Source organism: Psammomys obesus, unplaced genomic scaffold (genome assembly GCF_907164565.1).
Source record: "Psammomys obesus unplaced genomic scaffold, mPsaObe1.curated_primary_1811, whole genome shotgun sequence".
NCBI lineage: Eukaryota > Metazoa > Chordata > Mammalia > Rodentia > Muridae > Psammomys > Psammomys obesus.
In genome coordinates this window covers 18,880,598-18,905,050 of record NW_026585894.1, presented here as the reverse complement: position 1 = coordinate 18,905,050, position 24,453 = coordinate 18,880,598, and the positions used below count along the sequence as shown (strand labels likewise).

The following is a 24,453-nucleotide window of genomic DNA, read 5'->3' as shown; positions in this document are numbered from 1 at the left end:
TGACTCCAATCCCAGGACAAGTTCAACATACTCTTCCGGCTTCTGTGGGCATGAAGCATGTGCAAGCATGCCTAGGATGCATATACATACATTAGGCAAACACATGTACATATAAAAACAAATCTAAAATAAAAATGACACTGTGCTGGGGGTGTTCTTGCATAGCATGGGTAGGCTGTGGGTTTCATCTCTCGGAATAAATACACACACACACACACACACACACACACACACACACACCATTTTGTAAAAGTAAGTAAGTGAGTGAATAAGTAAGTAAGTAAAGGAAATGTGGATTTCTAGCCTGTCTTGAAAAATTTGACATTCTCATGGGGAAAAAAAAAAAAACTGGGGTCAGCCCTGAATAGTAAGCCCTTCTATCTGCTGAGAAATTGTAATACAGCAGCATGGCTACTCTGACTGCATGACTTTAATCCCAGGAGACAGAGGCAAGCAGATCTCTGAGTTCAAGGGCAGCTTGGTATAGAGAACGTTTCGGGCAAAGAAAAGCTTAGGTCCAGGCGTTGTGTTGCAGGGAGTTCCAGCCTCTGTCTGTGTGTGTGTGTGTGTGTGTGTGTGTGTGTGTACACTCGTGGGCGTGGGCATGCATGCCTCTGTGTGTGTGTGTGTGTGTATGTGACCATTCACAAAGACTGGCCGTGCCGTGCAGTATGACATCGGAGTTTTAACGGCTAGGCTGTGTGTGCTGCCCACATCAACCCATTCTATTGCAGAGGTTGAGGTGATGGGAAGCCAATCACAGGGAGGTATTCCTAGGGCTACCCTGGACCACGCTTTGACTCCTTTCCTGTGCGATGCCTTGAATCCCAACCATTCCTGGAGGTAGAAACTGCTTTTTGAAACTATTCATTTCTGTGTCTATCGATGTGTATATGTGTGTTCCCATGTGATTGTGTACTAAGTGTGTGTGTGTGTGTGTGTGTGCGTGCACCTGCAGAGTTCATAAGAGGGCATTTGATCCCCTTTAACAGGAGTTACAGGTGATTGTAAGTCATCAGTGTGAGTGCTAGGAACCAAACTCGGTTCCTTGGGAAGACTAGTGAGAACTCTTGACTGTTGAGCCATCTTTCCAGGCCCCTATAAACTGCTTTTATTCCAACTCCATGGTGATTTTCCCAAAGCATTGAGAGTTCAGATGAGTTGCCCTTCCTCACAGCTTGTAAGTCCCAGAACAGGGAGCTCATGGCTAGTTCTATGACTGAAGCTCCCAGGTTTGTTCTCCTCCCTCCTTCCCAGCATACCATCTGGGTCAGGGTTTCTGGGGCTTGATGCAGATAGTATGTCTGCTTTAATAAAGGCTGTTAGGGGCTGGAGAGATGGCTCAGTGGTTAGAAGCACTATCTGTTCTTCCTTAAAGGACCCAGGTTCAATTCCCAGCACCTACATGGCAGCTTACAATGGTCTGTAACCCCAATTCCAAGGGATCTGACACCTTCACACTAATGCACAGCAAATAAAATTAAATAAACAAATAAAAATAAAGGCTGTGAACCTAAAATGCCTGTGAAGGCAGGAAAGTGAGTAGGAAAGAAAGTCTGGTTTCAGTAATTTCTGACCCCCTCTCCCCCCTTTTTTTTTTTTAGCTTACTGTGGTGGTTTGAATAAGAATGGCCCCCATAGGCTTAGGGGGCCATAGGCTTAGGGGGCCCCCATAGACCAGGGAGTAGAATTCTTTGCTAGGATTAGAAGAATTAGGAGGTGTGGCCTTGTTGGAGGAAGTGTGTCCCTGGAGGTGGGCTTTGAGGTTTCAAAAGCCCACACCAAGCCCAGTTCTCTCCCTGCTGCCGTCAGATCACAATATAGACTAACTCTCAGCTACTTCTCCAGGACCATGCCTGCCTGTGCGCCGCCAAGCTCCCCACCGTGCTGATAACAGACCAAGCCTCTGCAATTGCAGGCAAGCCCCCAGTTAAATGCTGGCTTTTCATAAAAGCCGCCGTGGTCATAGTGTCTCTGCAGCTGTGGACCACTAAGACAGCTAAATGACAGTAACATCTATAAATTGCTCCTCAATGGAACAGTCATTTAGAGCAGGGAAAGGGGGCTCATTTAGCTGCTGCCTACCTGAACACCATTCCTTTTCCAAGTAAATACGTCGGAAGTAAATACAAGTAAATGTACATTTACTTGTACATTTAAAAATACTTTTATTTATTCACGTGTGCATGTAGATCTATGTGCACATGTGTGTGAGTGCCTAAGGAGGCCAAAACAGGGCATCACATCCCCTGGGGCTACAGTTACAGGAGGCTGTGGGCCTCCAGGGCCCTGGAAATCTAACTTGGTTCCTTTGCAAGAACAGCACATACCTTAAACCACGAAAGCCATTTCTCCACCTCCCCTTTTCCTATACATTTGATACTCTAACAATAACTTATTAACAAAACACCCTAGCAGTTTGAACGAAGTATTCCTAGGAGCGAAGGCTTTCGGAAAATAGGAAACGGCTGTACATTTTCATGGGGGCAGGGATTCCCATGACAGCACCCTGTACATATATTCTACATAAGTAAAACAAAGCCAAGAAGCAGATTTTCAGTTAATCTCACTATGTCACATCACAGGTAACCTGAGCAAACTCTCCAATTTACAGCTTTTGGATAGTGGCCTTCTACTTGTCTAGATTTACATGGAAAGGAATCTGAACCAAGAACATATCTCACTGACGTGCTTCTGAATCCTCAACTCTCATAGCAGAAAGGGATCCATTGTAGTTACTTTTTTTGTTGCAGTGATAAAATACCATGACCAGGATAAAGCATTTAATCGGGCTTAATGCTTTTAGACGTTTTGAGTATATGATGACAGAGCAAAAGCATGATGCCAGAAACAGATGAGAGCAAGTATTCAAACGTGAGCCTGTGGGGGTCATTTTCACTGAAACCACCACAGGAGCCATAGGGATCACTAAGCATAATTAACGGTCTTCAAAGGGGCACAATGGGAGTGTGTGTATTTGGGGGTGACAAAACCACTAGTGAGGGCTACTGGACAGTGGTGCCAATGCAGGCTAAACAGTCCCAGGCCAGAGAGAATTGTTCCACTGGCTATCCATGTAGATGAAAAACTTCATCATCATCTAAGGGTTCTTTCCATAGACAGCAAATTGTTTTCAAATGTAGCTGCTGTCATTAATCAAAGGAAGATGGTGCTGTTTTGTTTCCAATACTACCCTATTTGAGAAAAGGAGGCCGCTGGTATTCATGGCACTTCAGTTGTGGAAGCAACAATACTTCTCTAGTTTGCATGTGTAGCTGCACAGTAGCTAAAGGGGAGAATGTACACATTTAATTTTTATTTGTATATGTGTGTGTGCCTCCTTGTCTGTACATCTATTACATGCTTGCAGTACCCTCGGAAGCCAGAAGAAAGTACCGAATCCCCCGTGAATTAAGTGAGATGCAGCTGTGAGCAGCAGGATGTGGGTTCTGGGATCACAGCTTGGGTCCTCTGCATGAGCAAGAAGTGCTCTTGACTGCTTGAGTCATCTCTCCAGTCCCAGATTTATATATTTTACTTTATTTATTTATTTATTTATTTATTTATTTATTTATTTATTTGATTCCTGGTCTCACTATGTGGACTTGGTTGGCCTTGAACTCACAGAGATCTCCTTGCCTCTGCCTCCTGAGAGGTGTGATTAAAGGCGTGTGCCACTACAATCTGCTTTCAACTAAATATAAATTATGAGTGTTTTGCCTGCATGTACATATGCCTACTACATACGTGCCTGTTGTCTAAGTAGGCCAAAAAAAAACAAAACACCAAAAAACAAAAATCGAATCAAAACAAAACAAAACAAAAAACAAACAAACAAAAAACCCAGCAGTGGATCCCCTGGAACTGGATTTATGAATGTTGAAACAAACCCAGGTTCTCTGCAAGCGCATCCAGTTCTCTTAACCTCAGCGCCATCTCTCCAGCACGGCCCCCCAATTTCCATATTTTAATATGTGACTTAAACCAAATTCTATGCATGTCTATTCCTGTGGGGGTGTGGGAGTAGGTGCAAGAGACGGTGGGTGCCCAGGAGGCCAGAAAGCATCACATATACTGGAGCTGGAACTGCAAGGGCTGTGAACTACCTGACCTATGTGATGGGAATGGAAGACTTGTCCTAAACCTACTTCATCCATCTCTCTGCCCCTTATCATTTCTTTCTTTTCTTTTTTTTTTTCTGAGATAGGGTTTCTCTGTGTAGCTTTGGCTGTCTTGAACTTGCTTTATTGTCCCGGCTGGCCTGGAACTCACAGAGATCTGCCTGCTTCTGCCTCCCTGAGTGTTGGGTTCACAGGCTTGCACCACCACAGGACTGACTGGCTCTCTCTGACACTTAGTATGTAAGTTTTTTTTTTCTCTTTTCAGTTTATTGCATGAAGGAGTTACAGTAGTCCAAGTTAAAAGTGGGCCCCAAATGGTTATATTATACAAGCTGTGAGGTTTGAAAACTTGTGACAAGAAAGAGAAGAGAGGGCTGGAGAGATGGCTCAAAGGTTAAGAATACTGGTTGCTCTTCCAGAGGTCCTGAGTTAAATTTCCAGCAACCCCATGATGGCTCACAACCTTCTAGAATGAGATCTGCCCTTCAGGCATGCATGCAGGCAGAATACTGTATACATAATAAATAAATACATCTTTTAAAAAAAAGAAAGAGAAATTCTACTCATTGCAAGGAAATCCTCACTTTAGCTTCAGAGACACAAACACTTAAAACCCATGAATCTTCAGCTAATTGTTCTTTTTTACTTTTATTTTTAAAAGTTTTTACAATTTATTAATTTTATATCCTGATTAGAGCCCCCTCCCTCATCTCCTCCCCCCATCTCCTTCCCCTAGTCTGCTGAGAGGGGAAGCTGTCCTCCCTGACCATCTGACCCTAGTTTATCAAGTCTCTTCAGGACTGCCTGGACCCTCTTCCTCTGTGGCTTTGTAAGGCTGCATTGCCAGGGGCAAATGATCAAAGAGCAGGCCATGGAGTTCATGACAGACTCCCCTGACTTTTGCTCCTCTTACTCCATGACCCACATGGAGACTGAGCTGCCTATGGGCTACTTCTGAGCAGGGGGTCAGCTGCTTATTCTTAGCAGCCCAGTCTTGTTCTTGTGCTGGTCACCCCAAAGCTGAATTACTTTTCCATATTCTAAGTGGTAAATTACAGTACCATTGCCAGCAAGTTTCTTCTTAAATGCCTTCACTAGTGTCTTTTTCTTTTTCTTTTTTGAGACAGGGCTTCTCTGTGTAGCCTTGGCCATCCTGGACTCTCGTTGTAGACCAGGCTGGCCTTGAACTCACAGGGATCCGCCTGCCTCCGGGGATTATAGGCGTGACCCACTGAGTTTGGTTTTTGTTCTCTTTTCTGTTAAATTCTTTTTTTTAAAAAAGATTCATTTATTTTCATGTATACAGTGCTGTGCCTGCACACCAAGAAAGAATACTAGTTGATGTTAGAAATGGTAGTTGGCCACTGTGTGGGTGCTGGGAATCGAACTCAGGACCTCCAGCATAGCAGCCCATGCTCCTAACTTCTGAGCCATCTCTCCATCCCTATCCTGTGATGTTCTTATGTGCATATAAACCTCAGGGACAGCAGGAAGCAGTTTATCACCCTTGCATCAGCAAAGGGGTAGAAAGAGTGGAGGTTCTGGATAGAGGAAAAGGCCTGCGGAAGGAGGGAGTGTCAGGAAGGAGGGGGCTCAAGGCCCTGAGTCATTAGGGCCTTAGTACTGAATGAAGTTGGGAGACTTCTTGGACAACGAGAGGGGTAAGGTGCAACTGGACGTGGAACCTCAGGGCTGCCTGGTGGTGAGGTCATGTTTTATAACCCCATCATTGAGCTATGCCTATGCTCCAAAGGCAGAAAAAAATGTCTTCCCCAAGCAGCGAGGGAAGACATTTTAGGGCGCCATGAATGTTGATGCCGTAACTTGGGTACGGTTGCCCTGGAGACTCATCCTTAATGACGTACCCAACCGGCGTTACCTTCAGACCCAACACATCTCTGGCTCTGAGATACCGTACTCCGGAGATTCAGCCATGAAGAAACTGAATCTCCGTGCGAACTCGGATAGCTTATCTCTGAAGAGCCTATCGGGGCTGCCTTCCACCTCTAGTAGCCTGATTTCTCCAACCCGGAGACCCATCGCCCCTCTACAGCTACCTACAGCCAGCCAGGTGACCCCAGGCCCTAGCCTATGTAGCCCCCAGAAGAAATCGCCCTTGAGGCTTGACGACTTCAAGTTCTGGGCAGTGCTAGGCCGGGGTCACTTTGGCAAGGTACTGTTGTCTGAATTTCGCGCCAGTGGGAAACTCTATGCCATCAAGGCCCTGAAGAAGGGTGACATCCTCGCCGGAGACAAAGTCAAGAACCTGATGAGTGAGAAGCGGGTTTTGGCGGCCGTCACCAAGGCAGGACATCCCTTCCTGGTGAAACTCTTTGGCTGTTTTCAGACACCAGAACACGTCTGCTTCGTGATGGAGTACTCGGCCGGCGGAGACCTCATGCTGCACATCCACAGCAATGTGTTCTCACAGCCGCGGGCCATCTTCTATTCCGGCTGCGTGGTGCTGGGGCTCCAGTTCCTTCACGAGCAAAACATCATCTACCGCGATCTCAAATTAGACAATTTGCTCCTCGACACCGAAGGCTACGTCAAGATAACCGATTTCGGCCTCTGCAAGGAAGGGATGGGCCATGGCGACCGGACCAGCACGTTCTGCGGAACCCCCGAGTTCCTGGCACCGGAAGTGCTGACCGAAACATCTTATACAAGATCGGTGGACTGGTGGGCACTGGGCGTATTGCTCTATGAGATGCTGGTCGGAGAGTGCCCGTTCCCTGGCGATGAAGAAGAAGAAGTGTTTGACAGCATCGTCCACGATAAGATTCGCTACCCCAGCTCCCTGTCGGTGGAGGCCACCCGCATCATGAGAAAGCTGCTGCGGAGAAACCCAGACCAGAGGTTGGGGTCTTCCGAGCATGGCGCTGAAGATGTGAAGAAACAACCCTTCTTCAAGACCCTCGCCTGGGACGACCTGCTGGCCCGTCGCCTGGCCCCACCCTTTGTGCCTAGGTTGTCCGGGCGCACAGATGTCAGCAACTTCGATGTGGAGTTCACCGCCGAGGCCCCCATGCTGAGCCCACCCCGAGATGTGCTGCCCCTCACTGCTGCGGAGCAGGCGGCTTTCCGAGATTTCGATTTCGTCGCAGAAGGCTACTAGCCCCCAGGCCCCTGTCTCCACCAAGACTTCTTGGTTTTTAAAAAGGCCATTGGGCCTGGGAGACTTGGGCAGAACATCCCCGACTATGTTTTAATTGCATTGTTTCCCCTTCCTCTCTTCCTCCCCTCCCCTCCCCTCCTCCACTCATCCGTCCTCCACTCCCCTCCTCCACCCCACTCATCCTCCACTCCCCTCCTCACCTCCATCCGTCCTCCCCTCCCCTAAGAAAAGAATGTCTCAAAATGTTGGTGTTAAGCGTGTTTTCTTCCTTTCGTAGCCCTGGCTGTCTGGACTCCCTCTGTAAACCACACTGGCCTCGAACTTAGAGATTAGCCTGTCTCTCAGTGCTAGGATAAATAGCGAGCACCACCACTTTAATGACTACTGCTTTAATGATGTTATTTATTGCATTCATTCGGTTTGAGTATTACAGTTAGGTCATGCTTTTTGAAACGGAAAAAAAAATTCAGTTGTATTAGCTATGGTTTGTTATTTCAGTACGGTTACAGGGGGTGTCAAAAATACTTAGTATAGTTTCCTGCCTTTCGAAACAGTAATCAACTTTGCTGTATTATCCTTGACTTGTTACTTTATTATGTTTTAAAAGGGTCTTAAAACATAGTTACGGCTCCTCCAAACAAACCCAATAAATTCACTGGTTACCAAGAAACAAAACAAAATATTTGTTGTAAGTTGTCTAGTGGACTCTTACAGCTGAGAAAAATTGAGAACAAAAGCCGAGAAGGAACTTGCCTGGGGATCGTTTTTATTATTTCCTTATCTGTTTAGAAGTTCCCTTTCAACTTAAAAAGCCGGAAAAGTAAAAAGAGCTGCGTTGTAAATTATTTGACGAGAACTCGTTAATTTGAATTCTGGCAGCAGAAGGCTCCTGGTGGGGTGTGTGTGTGTGTGTGTGTGTGTGTGTTTGTGGCGGGATGTGTATGTGTGTGTGTAGTCTTTCGTTTTATTTGTTAAGCGGAGGGTCCGAAGGGATTAGCTTTTAGGTAACCTGTATGTGTTGCCATTGCCTGAAAGCAGAGGGCTCATTGTATTATTCTTTCGGCTCTGTTGCTTAAGGGTATTCGTTTTTTGAAGCAGGAACTTGGGGGGGGGGGTCGGCCCAGTAGGACCACCAAAAAGCGCCCCGTCTGACGACAGACGCGTTCTTCTTGATACTTCCTGCCCACCGTAGTGGTCCGAGGCGCGTTACCTCCATCGGGTAAAGCCACCCTAGCTTCTCCAGCAGGCACAGTTTTGTGTCCCAGTCCCCACGCCGTAGCCTCCTGGGTAGCCTCGGAAGAGTTCTTAGAAGAAACCTTCGGGGTCCCTCGCTGTGCTCGCCCAGTCACCGGCCCGGTGCAACGAGTGCCGCGCGGAAGGATACAGGAGCCCGGGCTGTTTCACACACAGCGGCGGAGGCTCGGAGTCCCGGGAGGATCCCACATTGCCGGATCTAGATTCGCATGAGCTAGCCTCATTGTTCCTCCATAGCAGGAGGTGTGGGTGGCGTACCCGCTACCTAGGCAACAGCGCGCGGAGGTCTCCAGCGACCGGCACGTCCCTTCCACTACCTGTTCAGGACGACCTGGGTCAACCGCCCAGCCTTTCGTCTTTCCCCTTTCTGACTCTGGCTCCTTCCACCCTTCCTCGCTCCTCTCTTCTCCCCCCCCCCTCAACCCCGTAGTGTTCTCGTCCCTCCCTCCCATTCCCAGCACTGCTCAAGCCAATTTCCCTTCTTCACAAAATGGCCACCGCGCTGGACACCCACGGTCACGTGACCCATCACCCTCCTCCTTCCCCGGCCCTCATTTGATTGTTATGCACTGGCCAGACAAAGACCTCTACATCATCTCCGAGTCCCGGGGGGGGGGGGGGGAGGGAGTACGGAGGGGAAAGAAAGAGTGCAAATAAAGAAAAATGAAAACTGGGACCTTAGGAAACAGCAAATGCGCCTAGTTTAAATATCGGGGCTTCATTGCCAGAAAGGACAGGCAGACACGATTTCTCGCGAGATCTGGAGGAAACACTAAGATTAGGGTCTCAGCGGAGAACAGGAAAAACCCAAACCGAGAGAACCAGGACAGCATTTAATGCGGGGGGGGGGGCCTCTAGGGAGGGGCAACAAAGGGGGGGACGGTGATGGGACTGAGTCGGGAAATGTCACGAGAAGAATAGGAGGAGCGCACCGTAGCCGGGGGCAGAGATCCTAACGGCAGTGGACAATCGCCTAGAAAAAGAGGAGGGCCATGCGTCTTACGTGCTGACGTAGCGGCCCTCCCAGTCGGTATATAAGAGGCGCGGCCGCGCGGTGCGCTTCAAAGCCGCAGTTCTCCCGTGAGAGAGGCTTTGCGGTGAACCCGGCACTTGCTCAGCAGCGGAAGACTCCCGAGTTCTCGGTACTCTTCAGGGATGAGTCATGTGGCAGTGGAAAATGCGCTCGGGCTGGACCAGCAGGTGAGCCGCAGCGGTCGCTGGTTGCAACTCTTCTCCCCCCCCACCCCCAACCTGGCCCGCCTTGTGGCGCAGCTCTTAAGTTCTGTTTTTTTTTTTTTTTTCCTTCCCGTTTTCCCCGAGGTCTATTGAGCGTCGGCGGGTGTCAGGATCCAGGGGCTCTGGAGGAACTGGATGCTTTACGGAGTGGTGGTGGTGGCGGGGGGGGTGGGGATTGTCGCTAATGCAGGTTATTCCCGCAGCTCGGTTCAGTCCGCGGTATTGTCCCCCGGCACGAGTACAATGGCGGCTTGTGTGTGTGTGTGTGTGTGAGTGTGAGACAGAGAGCGCGAGAAAGGGACAGAAACAGAGGTAGAGGGGGAGAGAGAGGGAGAGAGAGAGCACGCAGGCGAGCGGAGGGGGAGGGGGCGCGCTCTTACGGGCGCACGCGCGCGCACCCTAGTTGATTAGTGACCCGCAGGGTGGGGGGGGGGAGGGGATTGCGCGCCTGGCGGGTGTGTGTGTGTGTGTGTGTGTGTATCTTGTATGTTGGGGGGGATGGTTTCGGCCCCCGGGTTTCTGGGGGGGGCTTTCGGGGCCCCAGGGCTCCCGTGCAAATGGTCTCCAAGCCCGGAGGCCGTGGCCGCCGTCGGGCTCGCCGAGCGGCTGCGTGGCTCCGGGATGCGGGAGGGGGGCGCTGCTCGGGGGTCCCCGGCCCCTGCGCGGGCTAATGGCGGCGGCCTCCTTTGTGTGGCGCAGACCAGCGGTGCGGCGTGTTTCTCTCCCTTTCCCCCCGCCATCACCCCCCATCACCTCCTCCTCCTCCCCCCCGCATCCCACCCTCCCCCCGACGGCCTGCGCGCCAGCGAGCTCCGGTGCATGTGAACCCCGGGTTCCTTCGCCACCGCAGGCCCCGGTGCGCCGAGGCTAGGGAGGCCGCGATTCCCGAGTGGAAAGTTTTGTGACGCAGAAATTTCAGGGCGGATTGGGCGGGCGGGCGGGCGGGCGGGCGGGCGCGGGGGGGGGGGGAGGTGGGGGTGGGGAGGCCGGGGCCGCTGCGTGCGCAATTGCGCCGGCCTTGGTGGTGACGCCAGCCACCCGGCGGCGCGGCCCTTGCTCAGCCTTCGGCTCCAGGAAACAGCTGCAGCACCCGGAGCCCGGCACAGGCACCGACCTTTTTCCTGGGCCCAGGTGAGGACCGCGGGCCTTTCGAGGGACGGCCTCTTCTGGGATCATCTAGAGGCGGGATGCCCAAGAGCCTGGCAACGCGCCCTTGCAGTAAAAACTAGGGAGATGGATCGGGCCTGGTGTCTTCTGTTCTTTTAATCGAGATTGCGTTTCTGGGTCTGGAGGCAGAGATGAGGATGCGCTATCCTCCTGCCTGGCTATCCTCCTGCCTGGCCTCTTGGTCAATGACCCCCCACACACACACACAATAAATTTTCTAACACATTGTACCGTTAGTGTTGCCTAGGGTCAAAAGAAAAGTAACACTGCCTGCTGTGAAGGGCAGCTCTTCTTCCCAGCTTTAATATCTTCCGTCTCAACGAGTTTTTGTTTTTCGAGTTTCTCTGGGTGGCCTTGGCTGTCGTGGACTCCCTCGAACTCCCAACCTGCCTCTGCCTCCATGGGTGCTGGGATTAAAGGCGTGCGCCACTACGCCCGGCTATTCTAAATGGTAGTTATTGGAGTATATTGGAGATTCATTATATTTCCAAGGGCCTTTCATAAGTTTGTAATGGATTTAACTCCAAAAATTTAGGAATTCCGAGTGGTTCAAGTCTTCGCTTGTAATGAATATCAACAGCCCCTATGACAACTTTGTTGGTGCTTATATTGATGCCAGATGATATATTTAAAAACAAAACTAGAGCTAGGGCTAGAGAGATGGCTCAGCGTTTAAGAGCATTAGCTGCTCTTCAGAGGATGGGGTTCAGTTCCCCAGCACCTACATGGCAGAACACACCTGCCTGTAGCTCCAGTTCCAGGGGAACCTACACCCTCACGCAGACACATGGGGGCAAAACATCAAAGCTCATTTAAAAAGAAAAAGCCTAAGATCACATTCGTAAAAATGTAGCAGTTCTATTTTTTTTCCTGGCTTTTTGGGGGTTTATATTCCAAAGCAGATTACATTAGGACTCAGCGGGTGAAGGCGCCAGCTACTGTCCCTAACCTACCTTAAGTTTGATCTGCGGGACCCAGCAGAGGCTGGATGAACTCTTTGAATTCAAGACCAGCCAGGATTATGGTAGTGAGTTTGCATCTAGCAAAGGCGAATGCAGCCCACCTCATCCCTTCCTCCTCCCTCCTCCCCCCTCCCCCCAGCACTGTAGCAGGCACAATTCTTAAGAACATTAAAAACATGAAGATAGCGTGTAGTGTTTTTGTAGAATCTTTAAAACCTGTGAGTTCCCAGTATTAAGGAGCTAGGTAACCCCCTGACAATGGGCAAAGAGACACCTTGTTGGTGGTGTTGTTCTTATATCCGTCAGGGGCAGAGCAGATGGTAGTCCTCTGTTCATCCTAGCTTGATGCCTGGCTTGGTGGCCAAAGCTGTTTCATGCCTAGGGCACATATGGAAAAATAAAAGGTTACATGGGTAGACTTAGGCTGACGTCACTAAAAATGTTCTTTAGTAAGAACCTCAAAGGCAATTCATGACTAGTTCTGTGAATTTACAGTTAAATAGGAGAATAGGAATTACTTTAGTTTTACTACATAGTGCAAAGTGGTGTGTATTGCTAAAATTGTTTTATGTAGTGTTGTCCCAATTTAATATATTTGTGTTATTTTAGAATAAAGGAACTAAACAATAGTTTCAATTCTGTCATTATGTGTGCTTTTAGGCTTAAAATATTACCAAATACAAATGTGGTGGTATTTAGAAACATTGTCAAAAAGGATTAAAATGAATCCTACACCTATTTAATGTGTGGTTTTTGTTTTTTAGACAGGGTCTGATGTAGCCCAGACTAGCCCGGAAGTTGCTATATTACTGAGAATGGCCTTGAGCTCATGATCCATCTGCCTCCACTTCTCTTAACACTGGGACTATAGCCATGAATCCTCAAACTTGGTTTACATGATACTAGTGATTAAACCTTGGGGGGGGGGCTTCATCCATCAATGTGAATGAGCACTCTACCAACTGAACTGAGCTCTTGAGCACCTACTTCATGTTTAAAACAGTTTTGTTGGCTACCCTGACCTCAGACTTGAAGCCTGCCTTTAATCCCAGCTCTCGAGGAGGCAGAGGGAGGTGGATCTCTGTTGAGGTCAGGCTGGTCGACAGAGTTCCAAGATAAGCCAGGGCTGTTAACACAGAGAAACCCTGTCTTGAAAAAAAAAAAGTTTTATTTAATATATATGCCTGCCTTAGGCCAGAAGAGAGCAGTGGGTCTCCTGGAACTGGAGTTGTTGAGTACCATGTAGGTGATCTTGATAAGAGCGTTTTAGCCACCTGAGTACTGGGATTACAGTGGCACACCGCCATGCCTGGCTACATTTTCGAAATTCAGCATAGCTAAGTTGTATTTTGTCAGATAAGGAGCTCTTACTATGAAAAATGTTTACAGAACAAACATGAAAGGTGGAATTGAATTTGGATCCAGTTCCTGTTTGATTTTGTAACTTACTTTCAGTGGTATTTATAGTGGGACTACTTTGCGTTTTCTTTAGAGCTCTGTAGTCTCTACTCTGTTCTTGGTCACATTAACTGTGTGGGTTTGGTGGGGCAGCTGTTAGAATGTGAGACCAGAAAATGGAGTTTTTCCTTTATTGTATTTCCTTCAGCATTGAAACTAAAATCAATATGATTTTCTTCTAGTTTGCTGGCCTTGACCTGAACTCATCAGATAATCAGACTGGAGGAAGTACAGCAAGCAGTAAGTAAAACACACTTTATGAATATATTGACTCTCAGAACTTGGTATCTTAGTACTCCTTTGAATGTTTAAAAATTGAACAGACACTGTTACACTATGCTTTCACTGGCTAGAAGGTAGAAAGGCTGGGCATGTAGGTCTGCGATCAAGTCCCTTAAATGGCATATGCAAGGCCCTTTGTTCCATCTCTGTCACCGCAGAAAAGAATATTTTTAGTTGGGTGCCCTGGCTCAAACTCTTTGTCCCATCATTCCTGACAAATCTTTCAAATATTTAATCCAAAAGTACAAAGAGAATTAAGTTATATAAGCCCTCCTTGTTTTGAGACAGGGTCTCTCTGTATAGCCATGGCTGTCCAGGTAGTCTGTAGACCAGGCTGTATTCACCCCTGCCTCGGCTGGGATTAAAGGCATGCACTAACTACTAGGCTTAGAGTTGCCTATTTTTTTTTTTCTTCGTTTTGAAGACAAAGTGCATGTGGCCTAGGCTGGCTGGTGATGATTTTCCTGCCCTGCCTTAGCTAGGATTACAGGCATATGTGCTTAGCTTAAAGTCAGATCTTTCTCACTAACCCTTTAAAGTTCAAAGGGTTTATTTTTTTAGTAGTGATCTTGATGAAGAGCTGTACAGTGAAGGTACTTGGCATGTTTATTACTTTTTATGTTCTTTTAGAAGGGCGCTATATCCCTCCTCATTTAAGGAACAGAGAAGCAACTAAAGGTGAGTCCTTAATATCAATTTGGTAAATCTGATTCATTTAGAAATTAGAGCCTAGGGAAAACAAAGCAACTTGGAAAACCTATACATTTCTACCAGGATTGATTTTTTTAAACTCCTGGAACTTTAGAAAACCTTAACTGATATTACACCATGGAAAACTGTCTTCAGTGTCATGGCTTTTGTGTGATTTATGAGTCTCTTAATCCATTATGATTAGTTACATTTTAGTTTTGGTTTTAATTTGAAAAAATAGGCCATCACCATGCTGTGTAGTACAAACTACGTGGAAATAATTTGTTTTTGTCTTAACATATATGACAAAATAATGGACTTACCACAAGATAAGTTAAAATACCAGGCACAGTCCAGTGAATTTGGAGTGACATGAGGGTCAGGATCTTAAATTTTACAACCGGAAGAAAGAGATCTGGGGAAGCAATTAAATTCTTGCTTGCTAGCGACACACACGGCTGGGTAATGGTAGGGACAAAGGAAGAAGGAAAGTAACTTGTAAATGTCCCTGCCTAATAAAATGTCATTGAAGCTAGTTTAACCCTAGTGTCGTAAATATAACTGTCATTGGGGAGCCCATAGAGGAGTTTGGTGTTTGAAAATTCTTGGTATCGTTACATTTCAAGAATAAATGTCAAGGATACTGTAGGTAAGCCATTAAAGTGATACCATGTGACATGTGACGCACATGTAGAAGGCATTGTTCTTCGACTTTTGCTATTGGAACTGGAAAAACACTGAACCAAATAAATTTGACGTGCCAGTTGAAAACTTTGGCTGTTTCTGTGTCAGTTCATTGACACCTGCAAAGTGAGTGGAAGTTAAAACATATTACGTGACAGAAGATAGTGCCATAATCATCTCGTTAGAGGCAAAGTTGTTGACATCTTAGAGATGGTATTCATTCAGAATGTCATGTCGTTAGCCTCTCATTGCAAGGTCTGCTATAACAGTATTTTCTAGCGGGGAGAATTGGCGATTTTAGGTATAACTGGTTATGTCTTAGTTATCTTTTGGTACCATTAGAATATTTACATTGGTTTTTGACAGTAGAGAGATAAAAGAGCCAGAGGCTATCAAATTCAGAAAAATTAAGACCATGTATTAATAGGATGCTTAAGAGTTTGTGGTGGGTTTGTTTTTTTATTTTTAGGATTCTACGACAAAGACAGTTCAGGATGGAGTTCTAGTAAGGATAAGGATGCATACAGCAGTTTTGGATCCCGCGGTGATTCAAGAGGGAAGTCTAGTTTCTTCAGCGATCGTGGAAGTGGATCAAGGGGAAGGTAAATGAAATCAGTTTACATGGTTACAATAGTAATTTAGGAAATCTTTGCCCTGAATATATCGGGATAAAAGTAGATGTCAGGCATTATGTCTGCTTAACTTTACTACAGTTTCTAAGCTGTAAGATTGAACCTATTACATAGAAATTAGATGAAACTGCAGTGGTGGCGCACGCCTTTGATCCCAGCACTTGGGAGGTAGAGGCAGGTGGATTTCTATGAATTTGAGCCAGCCTGGTCTACAGACTGAGTTCTAGGACAGCCAGGGCTACACAGAGAAACCCTGTCTCAAAGCAACAACAAAAGAACTATGAAGTCAGTTTTTCTATTTCTCTAGTTTTATATTAACTATTTTGAAAGTAATTTCATGTAATGAATGGCTGAATTTGCTTGAGCTCTTTGTGGACTCTTATGGCAAAATAAACACCTTATATTTTTGATTACATAAGTGTGGCGTACTGACCTCATGTGCCTAATAGCTGTGGTTAGTCTCCTGTGTCCAGATTTTTGGCAAACTAAAACATCTTTATTCAGGTAAGGATTTTTTTTCTAAGACATTTATTAAAAAGCTGTCACACATGGATTTTCTCTTAAATGGCTTCATAGGATAACCTGAACAATGTTTGGGGGTGCTATTCTCTTTTTTTCTTTACTATTAAATATATACTTTGACAAACACTTTAAAGGCATGGACTATATGCCAATTTAATTTTTTTTAAAGCTTTGATTCTTAATGATAGAATATGTTGCAAGGCTGGGCTGTATGAGTTCAGAAATAAAGGAAATAGTGATTTTAGATGGTAGGATCTGCTGGTTAGCCTTATGTATCCATAAGAACAAGACAGAATTGAACTGTTGAAATCGTGTAGCTTACCAGTTCTTCTGAGGCAGTTTTCTGGGGTGGTCTGGTGATGGTTAAGATTCTGATTTATTACTTGGTGATGCTCAAGGTTTGATGATCGTGGCCGGGGAGACTATGATGGAATCGGCAGTCGTGGAGATAGAAGTGGCTTTGGCAAATTTGAAAGAGGTGGAAATAGTCGCTGGTGTGACAAATCAGATGAGGATGACTGGTCAAAACCACTCCCGCCAAGTGAACGCTTGGAACAGTAAGTTTTTGAAATGTGCTACTTGTGGTGAGGTCTTTCTCACTGGTATTGCATGGGAACTTACCAATATCTATTTCAGGGAACTCTTTTCTGGAGGCAATACTGGGATTAACTTTGAGAAATACGATGACATTCCAGTTGAAGCAACAGGCAACAACTGTCCTCCACACATAGAAAGTGTAAGTTCTTGTTCTATTTAAGCTACAGAGAAATATAACTAGCCATACATTAGAGTTTGTAGAAAGGGAGACATTGGTTGAGTATAGTTAATCATTAAGTAATTCACTCCTTGGAATAGGAAATGGGTCAAATGTAAAAACCCAACTTAGTTTTATGTTAAAATTTTGCTGTTGTCATTCATGTATTAGTATATATATATAACAGTGGCCTCAGGATAACATCTCTCCTAATTCGATGCCATTGAATTTGACAGTTCAGTGATGTTGAGATGGGAGAAATTATTATGGGAAACATTGAGCTTACCCGTTACACTCGTCCAACTCCAGTGCAGAAGCATGCTATTCCTATTATCAAAGAGAAGAGGGACTTGATGGCCTGTGCCCAGACAGGTAGGTTCATTTGATTGGAATAACTGTCACTTTTTTTCCTACTAAAAAAAGGAGATAATAGATATTTGTGGGTTTATGAGTCATGAACTTTTGTCAGTACTCAGTTCTATTGTTAAAGAAGCCGTAGATGATAGTTACGGCTGTATTCTGTAAATCCTTATTTCAAAATAGCTTGTTCCTAAATGTTGGCTCTTGTTTTAGTCAGCTGAAGAGGTTATATGAAATTTTTGGGATTTGGGGCATAAAGTAAAACTACTAATTAGATACAGTGTTGATTCAGAAGTAGTAAGAAGGGTCTTATTGCGGTCAACCAATGAACATACTTCCTCTTAACAGGCTCTGGAAAAACTGCAGCATTTCTCTTGCCCATCTTGAGTCAGATTTATGCTGATGGCCCGGGAGAGGCTCTGAGAGCCATGAAGGTAATTTCCCCCAATGCTGAGATTGGGGCTTAGGAGGTTTTTGTATGCTAAGCAAGTGTTCTGTCAGTGAGCTGTATGCTTATTACAGTGTTTCTTTCTAAAGTCCAGTCATTGTGAATCCTGTAGGAAGCTATTGGGAGCATTCCAAATGGTGCTTAGACTAGTCTAATGAAATTTTATGGTATAATATATAAATTGCAAAAGGAAATGAACTTTTCTAAATTTTAAACTTTTATAGATTGAGTGGTAATTTAGTATGCAGATTAACAAGTTTCTATTTCTTAGGAAAATGGGAGATATGGGCGTCGCAAGCAATACCCAATCTCCTTGGTACTGGCACCAACACGAGAATTGGCAGTGCAGATCTATGAGGAAGCCAGAAAGGTAAGCATGCACTTCAGGACCTCAGAGCTTTCCTGTTGATTTTAACAAAGCATGTTCGTGGCCATGTACAAATCTTGACACTGAATTTGATGGGAGTTTCTTTGCTTACAGTTCTCATACCGATCTAGAGTTCGTCCTTGCGTGGTTTATGGTGGTGCTGAAATTGGTCAACAGATTCGAGACTTAGAACGCGGATGCCACTTGTTGGTGGCAACTCCAGGACGTCTAGTGGACATGATGGAGAGAGGAAAGATTGGATTAGACTTCTGCAAGTATGTGTTTGTTAGCATTGTCTAAATATATGAAATGTTGAGAGAGATGTGGTTCACACAAAGTCAGTTTATCATAATTGCAGTCAGTGTTGAAAAGTCAGCTCACATTTTAGTGGAGGCTAGTCACCAGTTTCAGGGCTGGCCTGTTTGTGCCACGTACGGCTGTGTAGAAGTTTAAGAAGTTAATTTTAAACAGTAAGCTAGTTGGCTCTGTGGTCTTGGTGATTTAACCTTAGCAAAAAAAACTTTTCTGCGTGACGACATTAGATACAGTGCTAAGCATTAATTAACTACATTGATGATCATACCATTTCATTAGCAGGCAAAGCCTTGATTTCGTCTCAAAATCTTAACTATAAATGTTTTTCCTGATAGGTACTTGGTGTTAGATGAAGCTGACCGGATGTTAGATATGGGATTTGAACCTCAGATTCGCAGAATAGTTGAACAAGATACCATGCCTCCAAAGGGTGTCCGCCACACTATGATGTTCAGTGCTACTTTCCCTAAGGAAATACAGGTACTGTTAGGCAATTTTCACTTAACTTCACAATCAAGATTGCCTTTTTTCAATGGAGATCAGCCTTCCTTCTGACCCTCCAGGTGCTAGGATTAAAGGAATGTGCTACCACCCCTAACCAAAAATAGTGAGGGATGGTGCAGAGTCAGATTGCTTGCTGCCTGAATTCAGTCCCTGGAACCCACATGATGGAGAAAGGAGAACTGAGTTTTTTAAGTTATACCCTTTTGTTTGTTTGTTTTTAAATCCGCACTTACTACACATGGCTTTTTCTTCAGATGCTGGCCCGTGATTTCCTGGATGAGTACATTTTTCTGGCTGTCGGAAGAGTTGGGTCTACGTCAGAGAACATTACACAAAAAGTGGTTTGGGTGGAGGAAATAGACAAACGGTCATTTCTGCTTGACCTCCTAAATGCAACAGGTAAAATGATAAGCAGTTCTAGCTCTGTGTGATGGCTTATGTAATGAGAATTTGTATCACTATTATTTTCCTCCCTGCTCAAAACATTGTCGTGTTCGTTTTAATTGTCTATAAGTATTTCCTAATAGTGATAAACACCTTATTTTCAAATTCAGGCAAGGATTCACTGACCCTGGTATTTGTGGAGACCAAAAAGGGCGCAGATTCGCTGGAGGATTTCTTGTATCATGAAGGATATGCTTGTACTAGTATCCATGGAGACCGTTCACAGAGAGATAGGGAAGAAGCCCTTCACCAGTTCCGCTCAGGAAAAAGCCCAATTCTAGTGGCTACAGCAGTATGTATAGTGCTGTGTTTACCTTTTATTCTCAAGGTTATTGTATCCAAATACTTGCTTTTAGTGGGCCATATGTAACAAAAGTTGTATTTCAGGTAGCAGCAAGAGGACTGGATATCTCAAATGTGAAACATGTTATTAATTTTGACCTGCCTAGTGATATTGAAGAATACGTGCATCGCATTGGTCGTACAGGGCGTGTGGGAAACCTTGGTAAGTGCTTAGTTATCAGGTATCTGGGTTTTGTTTTGTTTTGTTTTGTGATGTGCACAGAAAAGAACTTTATAGTTTATAGTTTTTTTTTTTTTTTTTTTTTTTTTTTTCTTGAGCTAGAAACTACGTAGACCAGGCTGGTATTGAGCTCAATAGAAATCTGCCTATCTGTCTCCAGAGTGCTGGATGAAAGGTGTTTTAATGACCACACACACCTGCCTTGAGCTTTATAGTATCACAAATGTTATTCCTATTTTCAAACAATGCAGTTAGGATTTATTGGTTATAGCTGATAGTAATGTTTTTTTAATAGACTGATGGGAAAAGTAAGAATGGAAGCTGGGCATGGTGGTGCACACCTGTAATCTCAGCACTTGGGGGCAGAGAGGCAAGGTGGTTCTCTGAGTTCCAGGCCAGCCTGGTCTACAAAGTGAGTCCAGGACAGCCAAGGCTACACAGCGAAACCCTGTCTCAAGTAACTCCCCCCCCCCAAAAAAAAAAACAAAAAAAAACAAAAACGGTAAGCTACTTTTCTGGAAGAGCTTTGTTTATGTGTGGTGTTTTTGTTTTTTTATTTGAAATGTTTTAGGTCTTGCCACCTCATTCTTTAATGAGAGAAATGCAAATATTACTAAGGATTTACTGGATCTTCTTGTCGAGGCAAAACAAGAAGTGCCATCTTGGCTAGAAAACATGGCTTTTGAGCACCACTACAAGGGTAGCAGTCGCGGGCGTTCTAAGAGGTGAGGTGTATGCATGGTGCGTAACGAGGGGCATGACGTAGACTTTTATCTCCTGGTATCGGTTTTAAATTGACCAAGAGGTTAGTGTTGGCCTCTTAATATTTCAGTCTTGGGAAATACTGTTGGGGTGAGTACGGCTGGGTGGAGAGTTTATGAATGAGGAAGCTAGAAGTCGATCATTAGCACGTTGGGTTGACTATTTTCCTTCCCCTCGCAGCAGTCGGTTCAGTGGAGGGTTTGGTGCCAGAGACTATCGCCAAAGCAGTGGTGCCAGCAGCTCCAGCTTCAGTAGCAGCCGCACCAGCAGCAGTCGCAGTGGTGGAGGCGGCCATGGCAGCAGCAGAGGATTTGGTGGAGGTAGTCATTTGTTTTAAGCCTCATTATCTTAAACACGAATAAGACCGCTCAGGGTCAAGGAGTGCTCTAGATGGCTTTTCAGAACCTTTGCAGGAAGAGACTGTTGCTAACGATGGATGACTTAACTAATTTCTTTTTTTTTTTTTTTCTTTCAATCTCTCACCAGGTGGCTATGGAGGCTTTTACAACAGTGATGGCTATGGAGGCAATTATAACTCCCAGGGGGTTGACTGGTGGGGTAACTGAGCCTGCTTTGCAGCCAGCCACCCTGCCAAACAAGCTAATATGGAAACCACATGTAACTTAGCCAGACTATACCTTGTGTAGCTTCAAGAACTCGCAGTACATTACCAGCTGTGATTCTCCACTGAAATTTTTTTTTTTTAAGGGAGCTCAAGGTCACAAGTAAAAGATGAAAGGAACAATCAGCAGCCCTGTTCGGAAGGTGGTTTGAAGACTCCATTGCTGTAGTTTGGATTAACTGCCCTCCCGCCTACCCCTATCCCAAACTGCATTTCTAATTTTGTGACTGAGGATCATTTGTTTGTTAATGTACTGTGCCTTTAACTTTAGACAACTTTTTATTTTCATGTCCTGTTGGCGCAGTAATGCTCAAGATACCAATTGTTTGTTGACAAAATAAATTTACTGAACTTGGGCTAAAATCAAACCTTGGCACACAGGTGTGATACAACTTAACAGGAATCATCGATTCATCCACAAATAAGGGAAAAACTGAAGTGGTAGCCTGCATTAGGGCTTTTGATACTTGCAGATTGGGGGAGACAACAAACGTCTTGAAGCATATTAATGGAATTAGTTTCTAATGTGGCAAAACGTATTAAGTTAAAGTTCTGATTTGCTCACTCTATCCTGGATAGGTATTTAGAACCTGATAATAGTCTTTAAACAAGCCATTCCAGTCATGATGAGGTGATGTATGAACACATGCATACATTCAAAGCACTGTTCTCAAAGTTAATGCAAGTAAATACAGCAATTCCTCTTTCAATGTTTAGGCAGATTGTTAACGATGAGCTAGCCAAATGTGGGCATGTTATTACAGGGAAAGTTTAAAGGTCTGATAACTTGAAATAGGTTTTTAGGAGAATTCATCTACTTAGACTTTTTAAATGCCTGCCATAAAAGAAATTGAAATGGTAGAATGGCTGACCACAGCAATGACCAGCCCTCACCTAGGGCTCTGGATGATTTTTGGTCTAATAACGCATGCTAGTGTTGATGTTTTTTGGTCAAGAGGGAATGAACAGGAAGAATTATGCAGCAGGCTTTCTTTTAAATGCTGATTCACATTACTCTGTTCAAGCTGCGTTGAGATGTTAAACTGGCTTACTATCTATAGACTTTGTAAAAAAAAAAAAAAAAATGGCTCCAGAAGAGTAACAAAGCGAAATCTGAGATCACACAGGTTGGAAATATGTACATAACTGCACAAGGTGTCAATTCTGCTCTACAGTGCAGTTTAGTCAGTTTTAGTTGCATAGGTTTCCATTGTATTGATAGTCTGTTTATGCTAAATCTGGCCAAAGATGAGCATTGTCCACCACTAAAATGCCTATGCCACTTGGAATTCTGGGCTAATTTTCTGACCAGAATGCAGTGATCAAACGCTTAATCTTTTTATAGTGGCATAGGAAGACGGCAAAAATTTCCTAAAGTGCAATAGATTTTCAAGTGTATTGTGCCTTGTTCTAAAACTTTTATTAAGTAGGTGCACTTGACAGTATTGAGGTCATTTGTTATGGTGCTATTTCAATTAGTCTAGGTTTAGGCCCTTGTACATTTTGCCCATAACTTTTTACAAAGTACTTCTTTTATTGCACATTCAGAGAATTTTATATATATGTCTTGTGTGCGTGTCCTTAAACTTCCAATCTTATTTTGTCTCTTGGAGATTGTTGAACGCAGCTTGTCTAGGAAAGGGATGGGACTAGATTCTAAAATTTATTTGGGACCATGGGAATGATAGTTGGGAATAAAACTTTGCACACGACAGATTTCTAGATACTTTTTGCTGCTAGTTTTATGTAATATTTATTGAACATTTTGACAAATATTTATTTTTGTAAGCCTAAAAGTGATTCTTTGAAAGTTTAAAGAAACTTGACCAAAAGACAGTACAAAAACACTGGCACTTGAATGTTGAATGTCACCGTATGCGTGAAATTATATATTTCGGGGTAGTGTGAGCTTTTAATGTTAAGTCATAATAAACTCTTAAATCAAAATCAAGCAGACCCGGCATTGACGGTATAGCCATAACTTTCTGATGTTAGTAAAAACAAAATTGGCGACTTGAAACTAAATCATGCCAAGGTTTTGATACACTTGTCTTAAGATAATAATGAAACACTTCAAAACACTGATAACAAAGTGTCCAGATTCTCAGATGTTTGTTGTGTGAGTTTTGTTTTAGTTGTATTTTTTTTTTCAGTGAATGTCTGGCACATTGCAATCCTCAAACATGTGGTTATCTTCGTTGTATTGGCATATCCAGTGACTTGTACATTCAGCAATAGCATTTGAGCAAGTTTTATCGGCAAGCAATATTTCAGTTGTTTCAAAAATAAGAATGGGTTTTTTAACTTGCTGAATGTAAAGATTGACCCTCAAGTCACTGTAGCTTTAGTAGTTGCTTATTGTATTAGTTTAGATGCTAGCACTGCATGTGCTGTGCATATTCTGGTTTTATTAAAATAAAAAGTTGAACTGCACAGTCTCCTTTGTTGTCAATTGTGGTTTACTTTTAGAGGTGAAAATAAAGTTGTGCTCTTGCCTGAACTGTCATGAGTCATTTGATTGTCCATTCTTCGAACGCCTCTTACTGCCCTGTGCATTTGGTAAAGCAGTGTCGGAATACAATGCGATGGGATTGTTGTGGTAAGTAGATGTTGAAAGGAGCTACAACATCTCCGTAGACCAGGCTGACTTGGAACTTGCCTGCCTCTGCCCCCCCCCCCCAAGTGCTGTGATTCATGGCCTAGGGTTGTTAGCATCTTAACGTGAGTCTTTTGAAGTCTTGATAGTGGGGGCAGCTGAAGTGTAAGTTGGGTAAAAGGTGATGCCAGGTATCTACTTGGTCCATTTCAGTCCAATTCTTCCAGGCTATTGATATTGCGGTTGCTGGGAGCCTGAGCTGTATGGATGTGGGAGCCATATTTTCTTGCTCAGGATGCTTTCAAATGGCTGTATTGTTAGGTTACGGATTTATTTTTGTCCCAAGTTCAGTCTCCAATAAGCCAATTGTTTTTTGCAGGATGAACTTGTAGTTTGAAAAGTAAAGTGAGAATTACATGTAAAGCTAGGTGATTGGGTGTAGCGGGTTCCTTGGGAAAACTTAACGGTGCTATTGGTTTGTATTTGTTGATGTGGTGCAGCGGTCCCTCCACACCAGTTTGGGAATCCGTGACTAGTCTTGAGTAGTAACCTAGCCTCTCCCAGGGTTTGAGTTTCTCTATATCCGTGGCATGGAGCTCTATAGACTAGGCCTTTGCTGGGATTAAGGGCTG

General features: G+C 44.6%; 2 protein-coding genes and 1 non-coding gene across 4 annotated transcripts; all 3 read left to right on the top strand.

The window, feature by feature from the left end:
* Positions 1–5,748: 5,748 nt before the first annotated feature.
* Positions 5,749–7,239, top strand: LOC129670950 (serine/threonine-protein kinase N1-like). Its single transcript, XM_055599560.1, is given in 1 exon segment — positions 5,749–7,239. A coding segment is annotated over 1 exon segment (1,491 nt).
* Positions 7,240–9,538: 2,299 nt separating this feature from the next.
* On the top strand, positions 9,539–23,663 carry Ddx3x (DEAD-box helicase 3 X-linked). Of its 2 annotated transcripts, none has more exons than XM_055599522.1 (17): positions 9,539–9,693; positions 13,499–13,556; positions 14,229–14,276; positions 15,442–15,574; positions 16,525–16,683; positions 16,763–16,862; positions 17,117–17,252; positions 17,589–17,674; positions 17,960–18,058; positions 18,170–18,330; positions 18,706–18,850; positions 19,129–19,273; positions 19,429–19,610; positions 19,706–19,823; positions 20,413–20,566; positions 20,787–20,923; positions 21,090–23,663. In XM_055599522.1, the coding sequence occupies exons 1-17, from the start codon at positions 9,649–9,651 to the stop codon at positions 21,167–21,169; spliced, it is 1,986 nt and encodes a 661-aa protein (XP_055455497.1). In that variant the 5' UTR covers positions 9,539–9,648; the 3' UTR covers positions 21,170–23,663. The 2 variants fall into 2 exon arrangements, with proteins under 2 accessions (XP_055455497.1, XP_055455496.1); XM_055599521.1 differs by having other exon boundaries at positions 20,784–20,923.
* On the top strand, positions 12,106–12,249 carry LOC129671046 (small nucleolar RNA SNORA48). The gene has a single exon (XR_008719297.1). It is a non-coding gene; the product is annotated as a small nucleolar RNA SNORA48 (small nucleolar RNA).
* Positions 23,664–24,453: the final 790 nt, after the last annotated feature.